The sequence below is a fragment of the Poecilia formosa genome, unplaced genomic scaffold, assembly GCF_000485575.1.
Source record: "Poecilia formosa unplaced genomic scaffold, Poecilia_formosa-5.1.2 Scaffold260, whole genome shotgun sequence".
Taxonomy (NCBI): domain Eukaryota; kingdom Metazoa; phylum Chordata; class Actinopteri; order Cyprinodontiformes; family Poeciliidae; genus Poecilia; species Poecilia formosa.
In genome coordinates this window covers 47,576-68,921 of record NW_006800199.1, presented here as the reverse complement: position 1 = coordinate 68,921, position 21,346 = coordinate 47,576, and the positions used below count along the sequence as shown (strand labels likewise).

At 39.4% G+C, this 21,346-nt stretch overlaps 2 protein-coding genes across 4 annotated transcripts in view; one reads left to right on the top strand and one right to left on the bottom strand.

The window, feature by feature from the left end:
- tmcc2 (transmembrane and coiled-coil domain family 2) overlaps positions 1-3,399 on the top strand; it is a 12,286-nt gene extending 8,887 nt beyond the window's left edge. For both annotated transcript variants that reach the window (XM_016680866.1, XM_007570373.2), the window contains 2 exons: positions 110-245; positions 2,343-3,399. In XM_016680866.1, the coding sequence (XP_016536352.1) occupies positions 110-245; positions 2,343-2,642 (436 nt within the window). In that variant the 3' untranslated portion in view covers positions 2,643-3,399. The remainder of the gene's footprint in view (positions 1-109; positions 246-2,342) is intronic.
- Positions 3,400-4,660: 1,261 nt separating this feature from the next.
- On the bottom strand, positions 4,661-19,538 carry usp49 (ubiquitin specific peptidase 49). 2 transcript variants are annotated; one of them, XM_007570369.2, is made up of 7 exons: positions 19,393-19,537; positions 16,873-16,985; positions 13,349-14,823; positions 10,174-10,381; positions 7,546-7,654; positions 7,212-7,417; positions 4,661-7,139 (listed from the first exon to the last, which is right to left on the bottom strand). In XM_007570369.2, exons 3-7 carry the CDS (start codon positions 14,756-14,758, stop codon positions 7,036-7,038), a joined length of 2,037 nt encoding a protein of 678 aa, XP_007570431.1. In that variant the 5' UTR covers positions 14,759-14,823; positions 16,873-16,985; positions 19,393-19,537; the 3' UTR covers positions 4,661-7,035. The 2 variants fall into 2 exon arrangements, with proteins under 2 accessions (XP_007570431.1, XP_007570432.1); XM_007570370.2 differs by lacking the exon at positions 16,873-16,985 and having other exon boundaries at positions 19,393-19,538.
- Positions 19,539-21,346: the final 1,808 nt, after the last annotated feature.

Genomic DNA, 21,346 nt, shown 5'->3' with positions numbered 1-21,346 from the left:
ATATATGGATTCCAGCAATGCAACACACACATTACGTCCGGCTGTGGGTAGATGTCCTAATCGAGCGTTTTGTTCTGTTTTGCTGGGTTGGTTTGGGTTGTATGTTCAGGTATGAGAGGCTGGAGGAGCAGCTGAATGATCTAACAGAGCTGCACCAGAATGAGATGACCAACCTGAAGCAGGAACTCGCCAGCATGGAGGAAAAGGTCGCCTACCAGTCCTACGAGAGAGCCAGAGACATTCAGGTAAACAGTGACTCCAGGACTGCAGGTTTATTTACACTCTTAGTTACTTATCAACTTGATTATTGACTTTCTTATCCACTCATTTACTTATTTGTTTACCTTTTCTACTTAGGTAGTTAATTATTTACTGCCTACATAATTACTGATGTACTGATTGAATTCAGGATTGACTTACTACCAGAAGCATTTTTACTCATAAACTCATTCACTTTTTGCCTTACTTACTTATTTACTTTCATATTTACTTATTCACTTATTTACATGTGTATGTACTTCTTTGTAGACATTTAATAGCTTACATAAGCCATACAGTATTTACTTACAATATAATTATTTACTCACTTACAAACGTATTGTTTCACTGACTTACATTTATTCAAACTCTTTGGCTTACATATTTAGTTATCTACTTATTGACTGATTTAATTGTTTACTTCTATATTTGTTCATTTTTATATTCACTGACTAACTTAACTATATTTTACTTACCAACTCACTTATTACTTACTCAGTAACTTACTTATTAACTTTTTTCAACCTACATAATTATTTACTTACATACTTTAATTGCTTCCTTTCTTACCAGGTAACTCACTTGTATTCATATATATTTACCCACCGATTTAGTTACTTACCCTCCTTGCTTCTTTAATTTTTATTAGCATCCTCGCTTAATAATTGATATGCTAACATTAGTAAGTATATTTACTTACTGACTTACTTCTGTGCTTATTTGCTAACTTAGATGTTGACTCACTAATGTATCCACTTTGTACCTTATGATTTATTTATTTAAGTGCCTGTTTTGTTTTATTTACAAGTTGCGTTATTATGACATCTGAATGATTAATCGTGCATACTTTTAACGTCAGCAATTGTATTCAGAATGCTTTATCTTAATGGTTTGTTGGGCGAGGAGGAATTTCTGCATCTGCTCCTCTTCTTTCTCTGAAGATAAAATCTGACTGTTCTTTTTGACATCCATCTGTGCTGCACTTTTTTGATGATCCAGCAACTTTAAATGGATTTGGCTAGAAATTGATGAATAAATGACCTTTAATGGGAAGGGAATTAAGCTTCCATTTTCATAAATACCGTAACATCTCTCAAACCAACACTTCATGAAACTTTTCTGAGATGTGAAGTACTTCACAGATGTGAAAGCGCGCATGCCCAGAAAGAAAGGCTTCAAGATTTAATCTACGCATGCGCGGGAAGACAAAAACAGTCGTGGATGTCATTGTGCTACTTTACATGTTCAGTTTTGCACATTTCTGATAATGAATACATGTGTTACATGAGCACTCCGTTCATGGGAGACGAAGAATGGTTACCGTTTACTATGAAGCTAATATGAAAGCTAAGCTAACCTTCAAAAGCGCGTGGGGGTTCGATGACGATCTAAAATCACAGCGCCATTTAGTGGCCTGGCGTGACAACTACAGCTAACCAGCGGTTTCTCTCTCTTTTTTTTAAATTAATTATACAATGAATCGTTGAAGTACAGGGTAGGGGGAAAAGAAACCATGATGGGTTAAGACTGTAAAAGACAAGCACGTAACAGTAAGAAATAATGGTTGTTTTTTTTTAAATTTGTTTTGTTTTTGCATATACAGATTTCAAATATTTCAGTGAGGAGTAATAAAGTCTAAAACTGATTTTAAAAAATCAAAACAAGTGGTAGAACCTCTCCAGTTATAGCAGCATATAGTAATTTTAGCAAGCAAGAAAACAATGTTTACCACATCAGATATTTGCTATGAAGGTCGTGTATAGTATATGAGTGATGGTAACATCCAGGACATTCTCAGTTTTCAGTGACAACCAGTTCTTAATGTCTCTCCTGAGTTTACATGAGAAGGGACAGGAAACAAAGAGAGTGTTAATAGGCACAAATTTAAATCTTTTATGCGAAAAATAAATCTGATCTCTTCTAGATGTAAGTTTTCCATTTTGTGTGAACATCTGTAAAAATCACACCATAAAAAATGAAGAAAGGGAAAGTTAGTAGTTAATGTTTGAAATAAAAACGATCATTCACAGTGAGGCTGGCTCACCTGGTCGTTCCTCCTTGTTTTCTGGGCCTGTGCTGTGCAGGAAGCCGTGGAGTCGTGCTTGACCCGGATCACCAAGCTGGAGCTGCAGCAGCAGCAGCAGCAGGTGGTTCAGCTGGAGGGAGTGGAGAACGCCAACGCCCGGGCTCTCCTGGGGAAGCTCATCAACGTCATCCTGGCTCTCATGGCCGTGCTCCTGGTCTTCGTCTCCACTTTGGCCAACTTCATCACCCCGCTGATGAAGACCCGGGCGCGCGTGGCCGCCACCGTCCTGCTGGCCTTGCTGCTGTTCATCCTGTGGAAGCAGTGGGATTTTGTGGAGTTGTGGTTGTTGCCCAGCTAAAACCTGGATTTAAAGGAAGGACGAGAGCCAGGAGACACAAAGAAGCTTCATCAGAAGGAGCCGGAGAGAAACTTGTTGGGCTTGGTACATTTGAGGTAGAACTTTACTGCTCTCCAGTTAAATAAAGACACCACCTCGCTCCATTCAAATATTCAGGTGTGGATGACAGACCATTAATCCCATTGCTATCACCAAAAAAAGTGAGTTTCCTGTAAGAAATCTGATTTTCTAACCATTTAAGAGACACAGAGGATCGACTTGCGCTGACTGTAAATCTTCATGTTGAAGCTGCAGCATATGTTTGAAACCAAGATGTTTTTTTCCATGAATGTTACGTGCTCTCATGCATGTTCTCATATGTGCACTCTGATGCATCCAGCTGGCATGAGTTAGCATCTCATCAATGACGAATAAATGTCTTTTCTGCCAGTTCTGTTGTCGGAAACAAAAGTGCAGATATGTCGTTTCTCCACTCAGTCATTCTCGTGTTTTTCTTTCACATCCTGTTCTGGTGTTACTGCAGTGCTATTGGGCTTTTTTTTTTTTCGATGAAGGCGGGGAGGGTTACAGCTGAACCTGCTAAAACTCACAACGCTGAATGAAATAATTGATTCTGTACACAAATACTAACAGTGTAGACCTACAGCTACCCACGGTGTCAAATTACCTGGCATGTCAACGTTTATATCCAGTTTGCAAAAACAAATATTGCTGTTTTATTAAACTGTGTAAGAAATAAATGATTTCATATATGAGACTATGCTTGATACATTTTTACGGTACAAAGAGATGTTTAAGCTGAAACTAATGCTTTTTTTTTTGTTTGTTTTTGACAAATCTACCATTAAGCTCAAATAGCCACTCACCCAGTCCAGATGCAGAGGATCTCTGAACCAAACCCATGATGTGCATCTTTAGTGCAAAACTTAAATACATGAAACACTGACAAAAATCTTTAGTTTTTACAATAAATCTGATTATACTTCTTTGACAGCAAACCAGTCAGACTGACGATAATCTTAAAATCCCAAAATCATGTCCTGTTTTTACAAATCGTGTCTCTGTTCCTGATGCTCCAGCAATGTTTTGCACAGGATTAAGTAATGGTGAAAGTGGGGGAGAAAAAAAAAGAAGCAAGTTCACCCACCTTTAACTTTTGCATGAGGATAAAATAAAAATCTTCTGGTCTTTCTGATGTTGAACAAACTCGAAGTGCATCAAAAGGTCATTTTGTTGATGCATTTATATACTGATCTTAGTTTTGACGAGAAAAAGATCAGATTTCTCAGCGTTTGACTGAATTTGTTTACAGATTAGAACTTCACTGGTGTGCAGATCAGGCGTGTCAACCTTTCCATGCGTCTTTAGTCCTGTGCACCTGCATTGGACGGCCGAATTATCTCCTCAGCAAGCAGTCAGGAGTCCTGCTGATGACCTACTTGTGTGATTCAGATATGTCGAAAGCACAAACATCACCCGGGTTTAAACCATCAACTCTGCTAAAAACAAGAAGAAAGGGGGAAAATAAAAACATTCAGATGTGTTTGTCGTCTTTTTAATAATTACTGTCAGGCAAAACCCTTACGAACAATACATTTATGACAGGTATTCTTACAGTACAAGACAGAACTCAAGGAGATCAGAGCCAGTGGCATGGCCACAACTGACCACTATCAAGTAAGACATTCATCGTCATTTAGATTGTTCCAACTTTCACAGAGTTCACAAATGTGTTTTGCATTTGACTCGTATCAAACAACAGTTTTCTTGATTACCTAGCAAATTCTAAAGACCTCGATAGAAACAGCAGAGTAGAAAAAAACAAACAAAAAAAAACAAAGAACAAAACCTTGGATAATAAGCAGAGGAATTCCTGATTTTATTTCAACTTCCTGTAAAGATGAACGATGTACAATATATTGCTTTCAGGTGCACGACTTTAAAACGGGTATATCTCCCCAGAAAAACATTCTTCAGATTCACCTTCCTCTGCCGTTTTTTTTTTCTTTTATTATTTGTTTCTCGTCTGCCAGCAGGTTAGACAGAGGTGCAGCGGTCAAACCGTTAAACCGCAGGAGGAGCTGCTTCTTAAAGGAATAAATGAGCCAAACGTACAGTAGGACCAGCAGCCCCTCCAGAGAATTGCAGCTTCCCTTCATTCATCATCATTCGTTGGAAACTCAGTTTATTCGCCTCTTTTCATGGAGTTAAAACAGAAAGAAAAAAAAAAACTATTCATGTTCTCAGAGTCTTGAGATTAAGACACAGTATCCAGTCACAGCGAACATTGGAGGAGAGGAAGGAAAAAAAAAAAGAGAAATACAAATGACACACGGTGAGTATTAAAAGCTTCATATTTGATATTACACAATAATTAAAAAAGTCGAACAGGAGGCAGCACGGAGTTTGGACTGGTCGCATATTTAGTGCTCAGAGATCAAACGTGTAACACTAAAATATGAAAACAAAAGAAGCGTTTCAAGCTCCAGAATCCGTGTTGCCCGTGAATGTAAAATGCTGTCTCAGTGGAGCGTCTGGGCGTTTCCAGCCTGATTGTGGTGTAAAAACATGGACACACGTGTTGGTGTTCAGCAGGACAGGACCTGCCCCCACAGTCTTCAGGCCATGAAGTAAAAAGTTTGTCCTGCAGGCCGAAAAACCTGCAGCCTCATTTATGAAAAGGTCTCTCCCTCTAACAGACATTATCCTGCCCTCTAAACATTAATAAAGTTTGCCTACTATTAGACATGGCAAAAGTTACCCACCTCCTCCACCGGTCTCATCTCCAACCACAGACGCATCTCCACAAATTAGAACGTGAAAAGGTTGAATTTAGTCAGTAATTCAATGCAAAACTCGCACCGTACGCAGATACATTGCATGGAGCGACATATTCCACGCATTTATTCTAGTTAATTTGATGCAGTTAATGAAAACCCAAAATACAGTTTCTCAGAACTGTAAAATATTACGCAAGACGAATAAAAAAAAAAAAAAAATGCAAATGTGATTTTATGGATGATTATCCAGTGGACCGTAGAGGCGGGCGATGTAGAGTTAAAGTTTTATCATGATGCTTCGTGATACTATCATAATAACAATAAAAGTAACAATAAAAACTATTTATTACTTCTTCTTTAGGTTATTGTATAAACTGCAACTGCATGACATGGCAGTCAGAGCTCCAAAATACAAATACTGCTCTTTTAAAACATTGAATGAAGAAGTCGGATTAGAGTTGGTAAACTGTGCACAGTAACTGCATTTAAATGCATTTTCATTTTTTTGATAGTTATTGATACTTTCATTGAACAAACTGTGGAAGAGAAGTAAAGCTAACAATTCTAACAGTATGGACAGTTTTTTTTTTCTTCAAACATCAATTGGAAATTATTGTGACGATGAGAAATTTATCATGATAAATACGATAAAAGCCCGCCTGCAGAAAACAGTCATAGAAGTTTCCCATTATTACAATCGGCCTTCTGTCACCTGAAGAATGTGTCCAGGATTAAAAGACTAACCTCCCAACACGATAAAAAGACACTCTTCCATGGATTTAACTTTAGTTGCATTGATTATTACAACAGCGTGTTTACGGGTTGCAGCGGATCCAGAACGCTGCTGCTCGCGTTCTGACTAAAACCAGGAAGATGGAGAAAATCACCCCACACCTAAACTCCTGTAGCTCAGAGAACAGACTTTAAAATACTGTTAGTTTATAAACCGCTGAACGTCTTAGCACCAAAATACCTTATAGTTCTGTTGCTGTTGTATCGGCCTTCTGGTTCTGATCTGCTCTGCATCAACAGAACGAGAACCAAACATGGCGAAGCAGCATTCAGCCTCTACAAACATCCAGAAAACTGCAAAAAAACACCGAGTTCCTTTAAATCAAGATTAGAAAACAACCTGCTTAGTGTTTATAATCAGTGGTACATTGATTCATTCTGTTCTGGATTGCAAGTTTATTATTTTTAGTTTGCCAATGTAAAGTTTCTTCTTTGTGTTTTTTTTTATCATGTAATGCATTCATGAACTGCCTTGTTCCTTAAATACACCATATAAATAAACTTGACTTAACTGATCTTATGTAATATAATCATTTTTTGAGAAACTAATTTTAGGTTTCAAAACAGCTTTAATTCAAATGACCTGAATATCACTCTGTAATGAATCTAAATATGACAAGAGTTTCATCCCTTTGCATTGAACTACTGACAGAAACGAACTTTCCCATGATAAGTTGCTGACATGCGTCCGTACGGTCGGCTTCCCCTTTGCCCTCGTTACCGTCTCGTTTGGCAAACCCTTTCAAAGTGACATCAGGGAAAGCTTCAGACACCGTCGCCTCAAATGCAGCCCTCAGTACAAGTCACAGCGAGAGAGGTACCTAGGCAGACCTCTGGGTGTAGAAGAGAATATAGGCCTGAGTGTTGCACACTTCCTCCACGCTGCAAACCTTCATCTCAGAGTCGTTACAGTGGACCCAGAAACCTGAAGAACACAAGACAAAAAGGTAAACGGCGACCCCGACGGGACGGGACACGAGGACGAGCGTTTCCTCACCTCCTTCTGTGTTGTAGCAGTATGCGGTGTAGTGCCCTGAGCCGAAGCCTTTACCATGATGCATGACCACAGCCGACAGATCGTAGGTGTAGCCTCCTCTGTGGACAGAGTGACCCGAGTCTGTGCAGCAGTACGGTTTGATGTTCAGAACCTGGTCAAAGGCCACATGGACGCCGATTTTCTCCCTGTGGTTCCGGCCCGACCATCTGCCACAGGGAAGATTTGGCATTAAAAACAAGACGCAGACACAGAAACAACCACAGAGCAACGTGGGTAGTTTTTTTTAAAAAAAGAGGTTAATCAGACAGGAAGGAAAGGCGGCAGAGAAACTTGCCTGAAACGTTTGAGGTGCAGCCGTAAAACCTGAGGTAAGCGGTAGATCAGAAGCTGCTTACGTGCTTCTGACAGAACTAAGGGTTTGTGGGATGATTTTCTTCTTCTTTCTGAAACCAGGAGAGAGAATTAAAAGTTATTCCACAAAATAATAATGAAAGAATGCACATTATTAAATCTGCAACTTCATTCTTTTAAGAACTACTTTACTGTGTCCAGCAATTTATTTTACATCACTTCAACAAAAGACCAGTTCCTCTATGGTTTGTGTTCTTAGTTAGGAGAACAACAATCTGCACTTAGAAGTTATTTTACTTTGTTCAGATGTTTTAAATTAAATTTTCTCAAACTTCAGAGCAACAGGCATTTGCATTATTCAAATGAAATAAACAGAAATGGTTAAAGTGCACATAAAGGAGCTACAGTGACCTGTGTTCACACCCACTGAGCCTTCTCACATTTACTCACAGTACAACCACAAACCACAATGTATTTCTCTTTTGACTGACTGAACACAAACTAAGAAAAATTTAAAATTATATACCGTTTTCAAATATATTACAAAGCAAATCTGAAAAGTGATGTCTTTATACAATAATCTGATTGATTTTGTTGCATAAACCTGCAAAACGAAACAGTTTTGATCTTGATTCTAAATGCCAAGTCTGTTCTGTACCCAGATGTCCAGCACTTTGCTTGAAAGCACTTTATTAATAAAATAGTTATAATTAATGGTTTAAAAGTTGTAAGTTTCAGACATAAGCAGGTATCCCCCTCCATCCCAGTCAACCAATAAAACTCTAACCAAAATGGAAAATCTGTCTTCAAATGAAGAAAAAAAAGCAATCACCCTGAGCAGCAGTCCTGTTCTGTACCAATTATGTTCGAGTGTCATTAATCAACTGCAGCTCTTAGTTTCCAGTGAGTGCCGTCTCCCCTCCTTAACGCCACACACACTACCTGCCAGGCAAGTTTAGTTTACATCAAATCAACCAAACGCAGAAGAAAAAGAGCCTTGATTTTCTTTTCTTTTCATACTAGATGCTTTCAGTCATGAAACGGAGCCGTCTGTCGGCGGACATTTTGTACCGACATGAATGAGTTCGTATCCACACTGGCGACGTTTACTAAACGCTTTGTCAACTACTGATTTTCTATAACTTACCGAGTCTACTTTAAGGATTCTTGTGATGTTAGTAAACAGCTCTGGAAAAAAAGAAGAGCCCTCTGCACTGAACCACATTGAAAACCTCCTGGTTTTTCCACCAAATGTTGATTTCTGAACTCTTCCTGAGTTAAAACATTAGTATTGTTGTTTCTAAATGAACATGAAGTTGTTTTCTTTGCATTGTTTGAGGTCAGAAAGCACTGCATCTTTTTGTTATTTTGACCAGTTCTCATTTTCTGGAAATAAATACTAAATTTTTGCTTAGAATTTCAGAGGCATGTTGTCAGTAGTTCATAGAATAAAATAACAATGTTCATTTTACTCAAACCTATAAAGAGTGAATTCAGAGAAACTGATCATTTTAAGTGGCCTCTTAATTTTTTCCAGAGCTGTATAATAAATCCTTAACATTTGATTATCATTTATAATGGTCATGTTCCAGGAGAGTTAACCATTTACAACAGGAAGCAGAACCATAAAAATAATAGATTATTGAATTCCACAATTAATCCAAAATATTTTCCATCAAATAAATTTAACAAGAGAAGTAAGAGATACCGAATGGTTAAGTAGATGGGTCCAAAAATGGCGACATGTGGCTCTAAATCAGGAGTAAAACACTGTGAAGTAGAAAATCTGAACCAGATCTTCATCTGGTTCAGATACTTGTTTGGGTATCAACAAGTATCCATTTAATCTGTTCAGGTCAAATACTTCATATAAGGAGGCAATTTAAAGTTTTCTTTAACTTCGACACAGAACTGTCAACTAAAAACCTTTATAATTCTAGAAACCAGACAACGGTTTTTCTTTAACTTTCCCTTTTGCCTGTATGCTTCTGGACTCTTTCAAACTTGAAAAGAGGGAGCAATGTCTCATCTGGCCATGAGGCTTATTGTTTAATGGATAACCTTGGTAGATAATAATAATTTAAACATGAAAAATCCTTATTTTTCCAGACTTTAAGTCGCTACTTTTTCCTCCCACTTTGAACCATGTGGCTTTTCTGTGGATTTTCCTTCAACCACCAGGGGGCTCTTTAGCAGGAAGTGAATCATTGGAAGTCAAAATTGGAAACCGAAGAAGAAATCGCTGCTTTTCATTTAGAACAAGCACATGCTAGCAGCAGGTACGACAGAGAAATGTTTTCAAATTCAAACCCCCTCATCATGGAAACAACATGAAGAAGTTCATATGATGCCGCTTTAAGTTGAAGGTTATCGATCTGGTAAACTCGGCGTGAACGAATCTATGGTTCGGCGTTGGAGACGGAGGGCTGATTTATTAAGTGGAAAACCGAGAGCGGCAGAGATACCAGCGGCTTATATATGTACGTTTCCAGCTGTTTTTTTTTTTTAAGCTTTCTGGGTGCGGTTTATAGTGAGGTGCACAGGAAAATACGGTGTTTTCTTTTTATTTCTGTTGTGAAAGTTATCGAGTGAAAATGCAGCTTGTACTAACTGTTGCAGTGGTTGCAGGCGTAGATGTTGCCTTCAAGAGCCTCCATCTCTGTAAACTTGGACAGCATCTCTATGAGGGAGCAGCTGCGCTGGTAAGCGGTGGCGCCTGGGCCTTTGTTCCTGCTGTGATATCTCTCTGGAAACTCCAGCGATAAATCCCAGAACGGCTCCACTGTGTTGGACTTGTGCTTACAGGACAGACACGTCACCTAAAAGCAGGACAAGAGGAGGAAGGAGGAGATGTGGATAATAAAATCAGTCATGTAGCGTTTTAAATTCTTTGTTATATTCTGAATTTTCGTATTTAATCATGCAACTTCTGTTGTTAAATTCTGTTCGTATTTGTTGAAGAGGACCGTATAAATAAGGTCTGACTGATAATTTTACTGTGGTGTCCAAATTAGAGATGCACAGAGAAACTGGCTGGTCTGAAACTCAAAAATCTGGTCTGAAGTGATTAATCAATCATTGAAATAATTGCAAACTAATTTAGTAAATTGATTAATCGCTAATTGGAGTAAACAGACTCAGAAAAGGCCTTTAGCTGAAAGAACACCATGTTCCGAGCAGTATTAAACCAAAACTGTATTTAATAAATATTTTGCATTTCAGATACATTTAAAAAAAAACGTACATTAAAGGAAAAAGTTTCTGAATCTTAACATTTTTATTTTCTTATTCGTAAAGGGAATTGAATTACTTATTTGCATCTTTTAATGAACTTGTAATATAAGAAAAAGGCTTTAGTGACTAAATGAAAAATTTGAAGAATGTGCCAATTTTTTATCCAACTAATCATCAGAATAATTGATAGATTAATCGACTGTCCTAATCTGAACACCCCATTACCAAACAGAGGAAGCTGCCGTGAACAACAACACTCTTCAGTGGTCGTTGTGACTAAGCGACCGTTTATACTACTAATAAAATGCGACCACAATCAGACTTATGTGTGAACAATTTACGACCCAAAGCGACCTGCATGCGCTGATGTCACAACTGTGTATTGTTCACAGAAGTAACAATTAAAGCCGCCATCTTTGGATCAGTTCTAAATTTTGGAGCGATAGGAGCCAATGGCTAATAAAAATAAGCTAAAAAAAGAAAGCATTAACTAGTAGCAGTGGCATTTTGTGGCGCATGCCTGCAGCTTCTGTATTATTTTCATAATAATCGTTGCTTGGTTCAGCCACATCCTGATTTACCATGTCTGGCTTCTTCTGGTGAAGAATTATGACACGTTTCTCCTGTCTGTGACGAAAAAGTCAGATACAATGTGACATGACCGCTCAGACTGCAGACGCCTTGAAAACAATGTGATTTAGCCCCACACAGAAGTGGTACAGCTCTTTTTTTATTTTGGAGAGTTAAAAGATCAGAACTGGGCTGTGTATGAAATAAGGGTCCAATATGAACAAAAACAAATTAATTTTAAAAAAATTGTCAAGTGCTAAAGGTGCCATTTAAATAGAAACTGTATTTTGCACATGTGAATATCTGTCTGGAGTTTGTCGAGGGTCCAACAGAGTCAAACTTTCAAAAAAAAAAAAAAAACTGTTTGAAATGATTAAAATCTTACTTTACAAAAACGATCTTTAAAAGTTTCCCTAAAACCAAGTAAAGCCCAAACAACACAGCTGACTGCTGAATAATTGGTAGCTGATGAGAGGCTGTGCAACCAATTAAAGAAAAATTACAATTTTGAAGTGAAATGAATGACTGTCAGAGAAAAAACAGGCATGGCTTTTAAGGTGAAGAAGAAACCTGACCATCATTTGCTCTTCTCAGACTTTAGGGAAATGTTTCACTGTGTCAGAGGAAACAAAGTCTTTTATATAAAGAAACAAGCAAAAATAACAAAAAGATGAGCTGCAACAAGAAATAAATATGTTTTTTTTTTCTTGTTACAATAGAGCTGCACCAATAGATTGGAATTGGCCAGTTTTCAACTGCTCAGTGACCTGGAAGTCAAATAGAGAAAAGTCTGCTCTCCCTGCCCCCCATTCATTAAATCAGGGCTGTCCACAGAGCGGCTGGGGGCCATTTTGTGACCCCTGGAATGACTTTGTGCATAATAACAATGATAAAAATTTGGCCTCCAGCACAGGTGATTGATATGGACTGAGATTTTAAATTAAGCCAGAATTAAATCTCATTACAATGGAAAATATTCCACACAACACATAGAATTGTTCTGTTAATGACCACACCCCTTGTGGTTATTACCATCTAAGTTTATACTAAATAAACTTTGCTGCAGCCACATTTCTTATTCATCAAACTTGGTTAAATACTCCTGGTATCTATAAAGTGACCAAATCATGTACCTACTGCTGAGACGATACTAAATTCTGTATTCATTTTTAGAAAATCTGGATTTATTTATTTTTTTACCTATGCACTCCTTGAGTTTCCAAAGTTCAGAGTGATGTCAGCATGTCTTATGCTTACCATGTTGTTCCACAGGAGTGTTTTACAGCTTCCTTTTATTTGGACTTTGAATGTAAGTCAATTTGATGGTAATTATGACTTTCATTACAAGAATAAAGTCGTAATATCAGGAAAATTAAGTAACTGTGAGAACTCCTACACAATAATTAAAATTAGGAGAACTGAGCATTTTATGACCTTACACTTCAGTATAAGTTACAGATAAGGAAATGCGTAATCTTTTAAACACACCTGCATCAAATTATTATCAGTAGTACAATTTTGAAACGGCCGTGCAAACAACTGTGTTTATTTAGAAGAAAGAATGACACGGACTGAACTGCTGAGATCAGATCTTCATAACCCTTTGGAAGCCTTTCCTCATCAAAACGACTTCTTCCTCACATTTTTAGCTTTGTTGTTTTTTTCTGATAAAATTGTGTCTTTATTTTGCCGATACGATGACTAGATTTTCATAAAGATCCTCATAGCCTGGCCCTAATGCTCCACCATACATCTCACAGAGAGGATGATGGAAATAAAAATCACTTTTTGGAAATATTTTCTGTCATTTGCAATTTCTTTTTCAGAAAAGCAAGCAAGGAGAAATCAAAAATCGACTGAAATTTGATCAGGTATGACAAAAATCTGCGATTTTATTCAGTATCAAGTCTAAAAACAGTCTGACTGGAGCATTACTAATCGGTGCTGAACAACTGGATTTGCTGCCATGCTGCCGGTCTCACCTGGCTGAGCAGCTGCCCGTGAAAGATGGTGTTCAGAACCTTCAGCACTTGCTTGGACAGCTTCCTCTTTGTGATGGGGATGACTATCCGCCGCTTGGACCCCTCCGTGTCCAGCTCCTGCTGCACCTTGTCCAGCAGCTCACACAGGAACTCCTGGGCGTCTTGCTGGTCGTAACCGCGGAACGCCGGGATGAGGTTCCACACGGAGTGCAGCATGGCGAAGGGAGAGACGAGAGTCCACCGGCCCGACCACATGACCCTGAATAGCGTATGCAGCTCGTGACACAGAGACATTTGCTGGCGAGTCGAGCAGCGAGGCTCTTTGGGCTGGACCAGTTCTGCAGCCTGCGGGGATGGGGCGACGCTCTCCTTTTTGCCCACGGGCAAATTCCAACACCCCGCCTTCCCCATGCGTCCCAGAGGGTTCTCCGACAGTGGCGGCGTGGTGCCGCTGTTGACGACCGCTCCAGTCACCCCCTTCACGCCCTGGGAGTGGTTGGTCTTGGCCAGCAGCTCCTCAGTCTCACACAGGTCCAAAGTGAGAAAACACTCCCTGAATTTCTGCAGGTGGCTCAGCACTTGCAATATTGAGTTCATGTAGCACGTGTTTCCCAAGTTGCGCAGACCGGTGACACCTGGAGCGTGCCTCCTCCGCGTCACCGCGTGCGTGGAGTAGTACCTCCTCAACTTAGCGGCTCTGCTGATCTGTGGCGCCCTGCGGGGCAGGGCGAGGAGTGAAGGCTTCTTGGGAGGTGGAGGTAGGCGTTCTGGGGGATCGCGAAATTTGCGAGGAATGAGTGTCATGGTTGAACGTGGCGCCTGAGTCAGAAGCCTGGCACTCTTTCTGGGAGGAATGTTGCCGAGGTCTTCCAGGAGTTTCCTTTTCACCTCCTTCTTTTGTCTCCTGGCCTCCTCAAGTTTCTCCTTGCGCTGGTTCTGAACCTCTTGGTGTTTTCTAATCCACGTCTGAAGCATCTTTCCTAGGAGTGCTTTCCTCCTGTGGCGCAGGGCCAGCTGCATGGCAGGTTGCGGCCCACCTTCCAACACCCAGGGGCCGCAGTCCCCCCCGGTGGAGGAGCGCAGCGACCGCCTACCTGGGCTCCGGACGGTAGAGAGAGCGCCTCTGAGGAGCTTGAGGTCTCCCTCTGCGTTATCGTTCAGTACATAGTCTCCACAGGCGAAGCAGAAGACATCCAGCTCACGCACCTCCATGGCCAGTGGGTGTTGGGACTCCTGAAAGTGTTTGAGGAAGTGCTCCTCTATGAAGCGTCCACAGGCAACGTGGGAGCACTTGAGGCAGGCCCACACTGAATCCGTGGTGCTGCACTCCACACAGTGCCATTTCTGTGGATTGAGGATGGAATGGTCTTGGCCCAGACGAAGGCGAACCACGTGCTTACAGCGATCCATCTGTCCGGATGCACATGTGGCCTCAGTTATAGGACACACGTCCTGCAGCGAAGCAGCAACTCATTCTGATGGAAGATTCACACAGGAAGAAAGAAAAGGTGCAGGTTTGTTAATGTAAAGATATGATTTCCTTGTAAAAGTAATCATACTACTAAGTCTGTAGAAGATAAGCAATAAATCAATTAATTGCTTGATTGATTGATCATTTCTATTTGCATGATCTAGTTTTTTCTGTCTCTTTCTTCCAAAAACTGGATCAGTCTTAACAAGTTTCAGTCTCAACAAGCTCCTTTTTTTCAGAGCAACTTTGCTTACAAAGACTACAGTAACTTTTTATTTATTTTGGGCATTTAAAATGTTAAATGTTTTTTAGGATTTCAAGTTTATTGAACTATGAGAGGGTGAACTCGCATTATTATGCCACTACCAGTGGCATAATACCTGAAATCGGTCTCAGAACAGCATTATCGTTTATTGCAATAACTTCTACAACAACTTATGATGCCACTCAAACTTTTTCACAACTCTACATTGTTGAACAATCTTTCAGTTATCTTTTGGGGTAGGTCTATGCCTGCTCTGCATTTCCTCAGATTTTTATCCATTTTTTATTTTTAGAAAATAACTCAAACTCTGACAGATTAGCAGAATCTGCGGACAGCAACCATTGCATCACGCCACTGATTCTCATTCTGATTTATGCCGTAATTTTGACTGTGCCAGTCTAACATATGAATCCGTTTTGATCCCGACTGTATTTTTGCAGTCACTGTCCTGCATGAAGGAGGACTGCGTGTTTGCTCATGTTGCAAACTGCAAACATGACTACTTATGGCTTTCTTTCAACAATAAATCTCTTCCAGCCACTCTTTCATAAACAGCAGAGCTGTAGAGTGAACCAGGGTGTTGTGCAAAGGCAAACACTTGGATAAGTATTGTTTTCATTGCTTTCTTTTAATGACACCAGTCACTCCATAGAACAATAGCTTGCTGCAATCAATGTAACCACCACTACTACCAGCAAAATATATTTAACAATTATTAAAGAAGTACTTGAATAAATGCTGGAACAGTTATAGTTAGCTGTAATCATCTGCTAAATGTTTTTTTTGCTGTAATTAATCTTTCTTGGCTTCTGGAAGAACGTTTCCAAAGCCTCTGAATACGAGAACTCAGATGTTTGGCCCATTTATGTCTACATTTATTTATTTCTACATCTGTATTTTTTTATCCGTCTCTCTCCATCTTTAAGTCTTTACCTACTGTATGTTTCTCTAATGATCATGTATTCATTTACTTACCAAGCTCAGTCCAATACTGTTGGGGGGAGTATTTCCCCTCCGACAGTCAAGCAGGATCACAACCTTTTATTCAATGACTGGATTTTTGTCAGGGGAAAGACAAAAATTTTGTGTTCTAGCACTTTCGCCAAATGTATCAGGAGTAGGAGAGCTACTCTTGCTGCTACTCACAGGAGTGCAAGTGCTGCCATCAAAATTATATAAATTGTGTTTAAAAAACCCACAAATATGCTTGTCTGTTTTGTGACATTTTTATCTTGCGACTCGGCGTCTGAGAGGAGTACAGAGCAAGTGTTTTTGACCAGGTTTTGTTAACTTTGGCGTTTCAAAAGAGAGCTGAAAGTAGACGAGCGTGATCTAATTTTGTTTATTTAGGCTAAAAAAATCAATAGCATTAATTGTAAACACATAATTACTAGGTACATGCCGTGTTCCTGTTGGGGACAGGGTGTAGAGGAAATGGTAAACTGGGATCTTGTTTTATAACCAAACCCCACAAAAAGCGTCTCCCCTACTTTATTCCTGACCCAGTTCAGTGCTCACACTGACCTCAGAGGGTCAGAACAGCAGAACAGCTGAGACTGAACATTTTCTGAAAACCCATCTGTAATTTTTGTATTCACGGATATGCTACACTGTGTTCATCTATGACATAAAATCCCAATAAAACACAGTCAGGTCTGCAAATGTGACCGGTAGAAAAGTTCAAAGGAGTTGAACCCTTGCAAACCGCCGCAGACCACTGTCGCTTCCAATTAGCAAAGCTACTGAGCATACATATATAGAGAGAGGAAATGAAACGGGTTTACTAACTGTACAAGAAGTTCTCTTGATCAGATCTGTTGCATCACATCATCTGAAATCAGCAACAAGCCTCAGGCCGATCGCTCACATCCACCGTCAGCACCAGCAACAACAGGAGGAGACTGGAAAACAGCCATGACAGGTCGCATAATGGACCAATTAATGAGGCCATCACTAAATAACGCTACACAAATAAGGCATTTGCAGTGTTTCACATGAAGAATTTCAATCAAGGCTTTTTCCAATTTCTGAACAAAATACAGTCAGTAAAAGCATAAAAGATTTATTTTAACAAGGAGAGTTACCTTGTATTCATTTATTTCACTACTGAGAAGATTGTGAATGAAATCTAGCAGGACATACAATACATGATTATTTTAAATCATTTTTTTGCAATTCCTTATTGTTTCCAAGTTCTGATTGTTAGCTTTGTTTCATTATGAACTGAGATCAAGCTTTGGCTCCCGTATAAAAGCTTTAAAAATTGGCTTTTACAATTGGGATTTTTGTTTTAATTGAATTTATTAACTGTCTTTCTATGAAGAGGAACTCAAGAATAAATAGTGTAATTTTAACAGTGGAGTAGTAGAAATACAACATATTTGTGATGCCAAAAGCTTTGTCTTATAACGTGCATATTTACTGTGTTAATATTTTGAGTTAGATATCAAAGGTTTGACTATCTTTTAGGATACAGTCCACTGAAAAAGTAATTAACTCTTCACAGATTTCTTCTGATTTTATTTTCATGCTTAATGGTCCTGTTTAAACATAATTTTATAAGACAATGGCAACCCTAGTAAATACAAAATACCATTTCATTTAAGGGAAATGTTTTCCAACTTAATCTGGCCCTGTGTGAAAAAGTAATTGCCCCTTAAATGTAAGACATAGACATACCACCTTTGGCAATACAGACCACACAGTATTTTACGTCACTGTTGAAGAGTATTGACCCACTTGTCTTTGCAGAATTGTTTAAACTCGGCCATATTGGAGGGTAATTTTGGTAGCCCATCCTCTTCTGGCAACATTTCTAAATGTTTTCTCCATTTGCTCTCACTGGGCTTTACTTGACTTAGTAATGGCTCTGTAACCATTTCCAGACTGATAAATGTCAGTGCCCTTGATTCTCATCTGCTCTTGATTTATTTGTTCGCTTTATTTTATTTTTTTTGATAGGGCAAGGTGTGTTGCTTGTTTGAGATTTTTCTTTTGTGTGTGCGCCAACTTCATGTTTCGTTTAATGTCTTGGTTGCACAGCTCTGGCAAAAATCATCCTTGAGTGGCCTGACTGCAGAAATTAAAACCAACAGATACAATTAATCACAACTCATTTTTAATTTAACAAAGATGGAAATTGTTCACAAAATGACCACATCGGTTTAGTAACTTAATAGATTAATTTTGTTTTTACTTATGTTTGACAATCTGAAATACTTGGTTATGACAGAAAAAAAAACGTTAAAGGAGGGGAGACTTTTTAACGTGTCCCACACAAACATGGTGTTTATCCCACATTTTATTGATCTGGTCTTTCTAATCAACAAACTTTCAGCATGTGTTAAATTGCAAATTCTTCTGACAAAGTTTCATGGTGCATTTTAACAAGTGCTTTAAATAAGGATTAGAATTATTTCTACCACCACTTCCTTAAAATATACAAAAAGGGTATGCGTGTTAAAATATCATGGTTAATCCATTGTGGTGTTCTGTTCTAAACCAGTTTTTCGTCTTTGTGCAACTCATTCTCTGCTTAACGCTGAAAAATTTTCCAGAAGAGAAACCGTGATCTCTCTGGGTCAGGGCAACTGGTCCCTTCCTGGTTGCACACAAGCCGTGTTATGTTGTGCTGCTGCCGCATGCATGTTCACATTACAATCGCATTAACCCTGATATTTAACATTACTACATCTCCGCTGCGTCGGTGTGTTTTTATCTGCTGTCCGGTTCAAGGGGAGGGGAGCTTTCTCCTCAAGCCATGCTAGCCTCTAGCTCACCATCTCCATGTTGAGCCAGAACAAAGAACAGTCGGAGAGCCACTCTCCAGGAACCTCCAACAACTTTGTTGCTGTGAGCCCAGCCAGCAGTAAGTTAGCCAACGCCGCTAGCCGCTAGCTGCAGCGGCTCTGCACAGGGCTTAGCTCCTGCTATAAACCCCCTTTGCTGTGTTTCACCTGGAGCCCACTTTGTTATACTTGCAGTATTTAAAGTGGTGACCATTCCAGTTGCTAAATAAGAAGTAGCATTAGCTCGGCTGCTAACGCGTTTTTTAAGCGAGGACAATTGAAGTTAACCTAACGGTTGTTGTTGTTCGCTAACGTTAACTAACGGCTAAGCTCCCCGAGCGAACCGTTTAAAAACTCCCCGGTGACATTCTCCGCGTAGAGCCGCCTATAGAGACATGGACGCCGGGCCTCGGTTACACTCGTTTTTCTTTTTCTTTTTTTTTGTTTGTTGTTGTTGTTTTGTTTTTTACTACATTTGCATCACCTTTTATTTAGGAAAAAAAAAGCAAAGTAAGATTACCATCGTCAGGATCCATCCATCCGGTTCACTCAGAAAGCTGCGGCGGATTGTTGTCCTCCTCACAGATTGAACAACCCAACTCTCGAAACGAGCCCGGACCCAGCTGCTCTCATTGGACCGGGACTGAGCGGTAGCCCGGATCTTATTGGCCCAGAAGCTGAACAACAGGCGGCAGGATGGGCCGTACTTCCGTCCACCCACCGAGGCCACATGGAACAATAACCCGAAGCTCGGGCGAAAAGAACGGCTACCTGACTCCGGTTCCCCTCATAATAAACCGTGTGGCCCGGGTGTCAGATGGTTGAAATTAATCTAATAAAATGCAGAGAGCGGAGAGAGGTAATGTAGATTTTAATCTGCGCTGGAGGTGATTTCTCCTAAAGCCCACTGCGAGTGATTGTAGTTGAAGTTGACACAAAAAGTGACACCAGCACAAAGCTGCTGCCTGCAGCAAGAAAAGTTTCCTGTTCTCACAAGAACAGCAACTACTTTAGACGATCAGTAGTTTATCCCACAGACTGCCTTTTACAGAAGCATTCATGCTCTTTTTATTTTTTTTTAATATATTTTTTAGTTTTTGTCACGCTATAATTTAATCTTAGTATAAATAAAGCTGCCTTACAGGTTAACTATACAGGTCTTAGGTTATAAAATACAAAGTTTGAACATTTTAAAGTGATGGTCAAAGAGTATGGCATAATTACAAATTTAAAAAGACAGAGTATTGTCCATCGAACGAAACTGACAAAATAAGAGCATTAATAAGAGATTTAAACTTGCTGTTCTGTCGTTGCCCGTTAATGCTGACTGAAGAACAGCTAGTTTGTATAGAAAAACTGATCATTTTTGTCTCTAGATGTGCAAAGGTAATAAAGAAATTGCAAACTATTCTTCTCCTTTGTTTACACAGTTGTGTATTGGTTTATTTTTATCTATTTGGCGCAGTTGGTAGAGCTGTTGCCTTGCAGCAAGAAGGTTCTGGGTTCGATTCCCGGCCCCGGTCTTTCTGCATGGAGTTTCCATGTTCTCCCTGTGCATGCATGGGTTTTCTCCGGTTTCCTCCCACAGTCCAAAAACATGTCAGGTTAATTGGCCTCTCCAAATTGCCCCTAGGTGTGAGTGTGTGTCTCTGTGTTGCCCTGCGACAGACTGGCGACCTGTCCAGGGTGTACCCCGCCTCTCGCCCGGAACGTTAGCTGGAGATAGGCACCAGCAACCCTCCCGGCCCCACTAGGGGACAAGGGTGTAAAGAAAATGGATGGATGAATGAAACACCAATAAAATTAATTTAGCTTTTAGACTAACATAAAGAATAAGAACAGATAACAGTGGTATAAATACTTGTACGAGGGTGGTGTACACAATCACAGCAAACAGATTTGAATCACTAAAATATTCTGTCCCTCTGGGGAAATTTAAGAAAGTCCATCCTATTTTTGTTCCAGTTTCAAATTATTTTAACCAGCTTATTTACTTCACTGTACAAAAACACAGATGCCACCATTACATGCACATGTTGAACAATTCCTTAAATTATCATACTCAGTTACACATTTCTTTTAATGTGCAGTTTTAATTAACACACATTATTTTTCTTTTTTAAATTTACAACATATCTTTTACCTTTGTGTGAATATGCATTCTTCCTTTTGCCTTCAACTTGCTGCTGGTAAACCTAAATTTTCCTACTGAATGACAAGGGATATCCGTTCTTTTGAATTCTGTCATTGTTTATGTTGAAATTAAATAGTAGAAAACAATGTTTTAATCAAAACTACATTTGTAAAAAATATAATACTGTCATAGATCTGTACTTAAAGTCTATTCATCTATTTTTAAACCTATAATTACCCCTAACTTATTATCAGTTTCAGTCTTTCTAGAAGATCGCTCAAATGTGACCAACCATTAAGGTTTTTGAAGTTTCATTATAGTAATATTGTCTCTGCTTTGT

Coding starts and splice junctions, on each gene's coding strand:
- usp49 (XM_007570370.2), bottom strand. CDS start 14,758: ATGGATCGCTGTAAGCACGTGGTTCGCCTTCGTCTGGGCCAAGACCAT. Junction 7,655..10,173: donor CGCCTGCAACCACTGCAACA/GTTAGTACAAGC, acceptor TCCTGGTTTCAG/AAAGAAGAAGAAAATCATCC. Junction 7,418..7,545: donor CTGCACCTCAAACGTTTCAG/GCAAGTTTCTCT, acceptor TCCCTGTGGCAG/ATGGTCGGGCCGGAACCACA.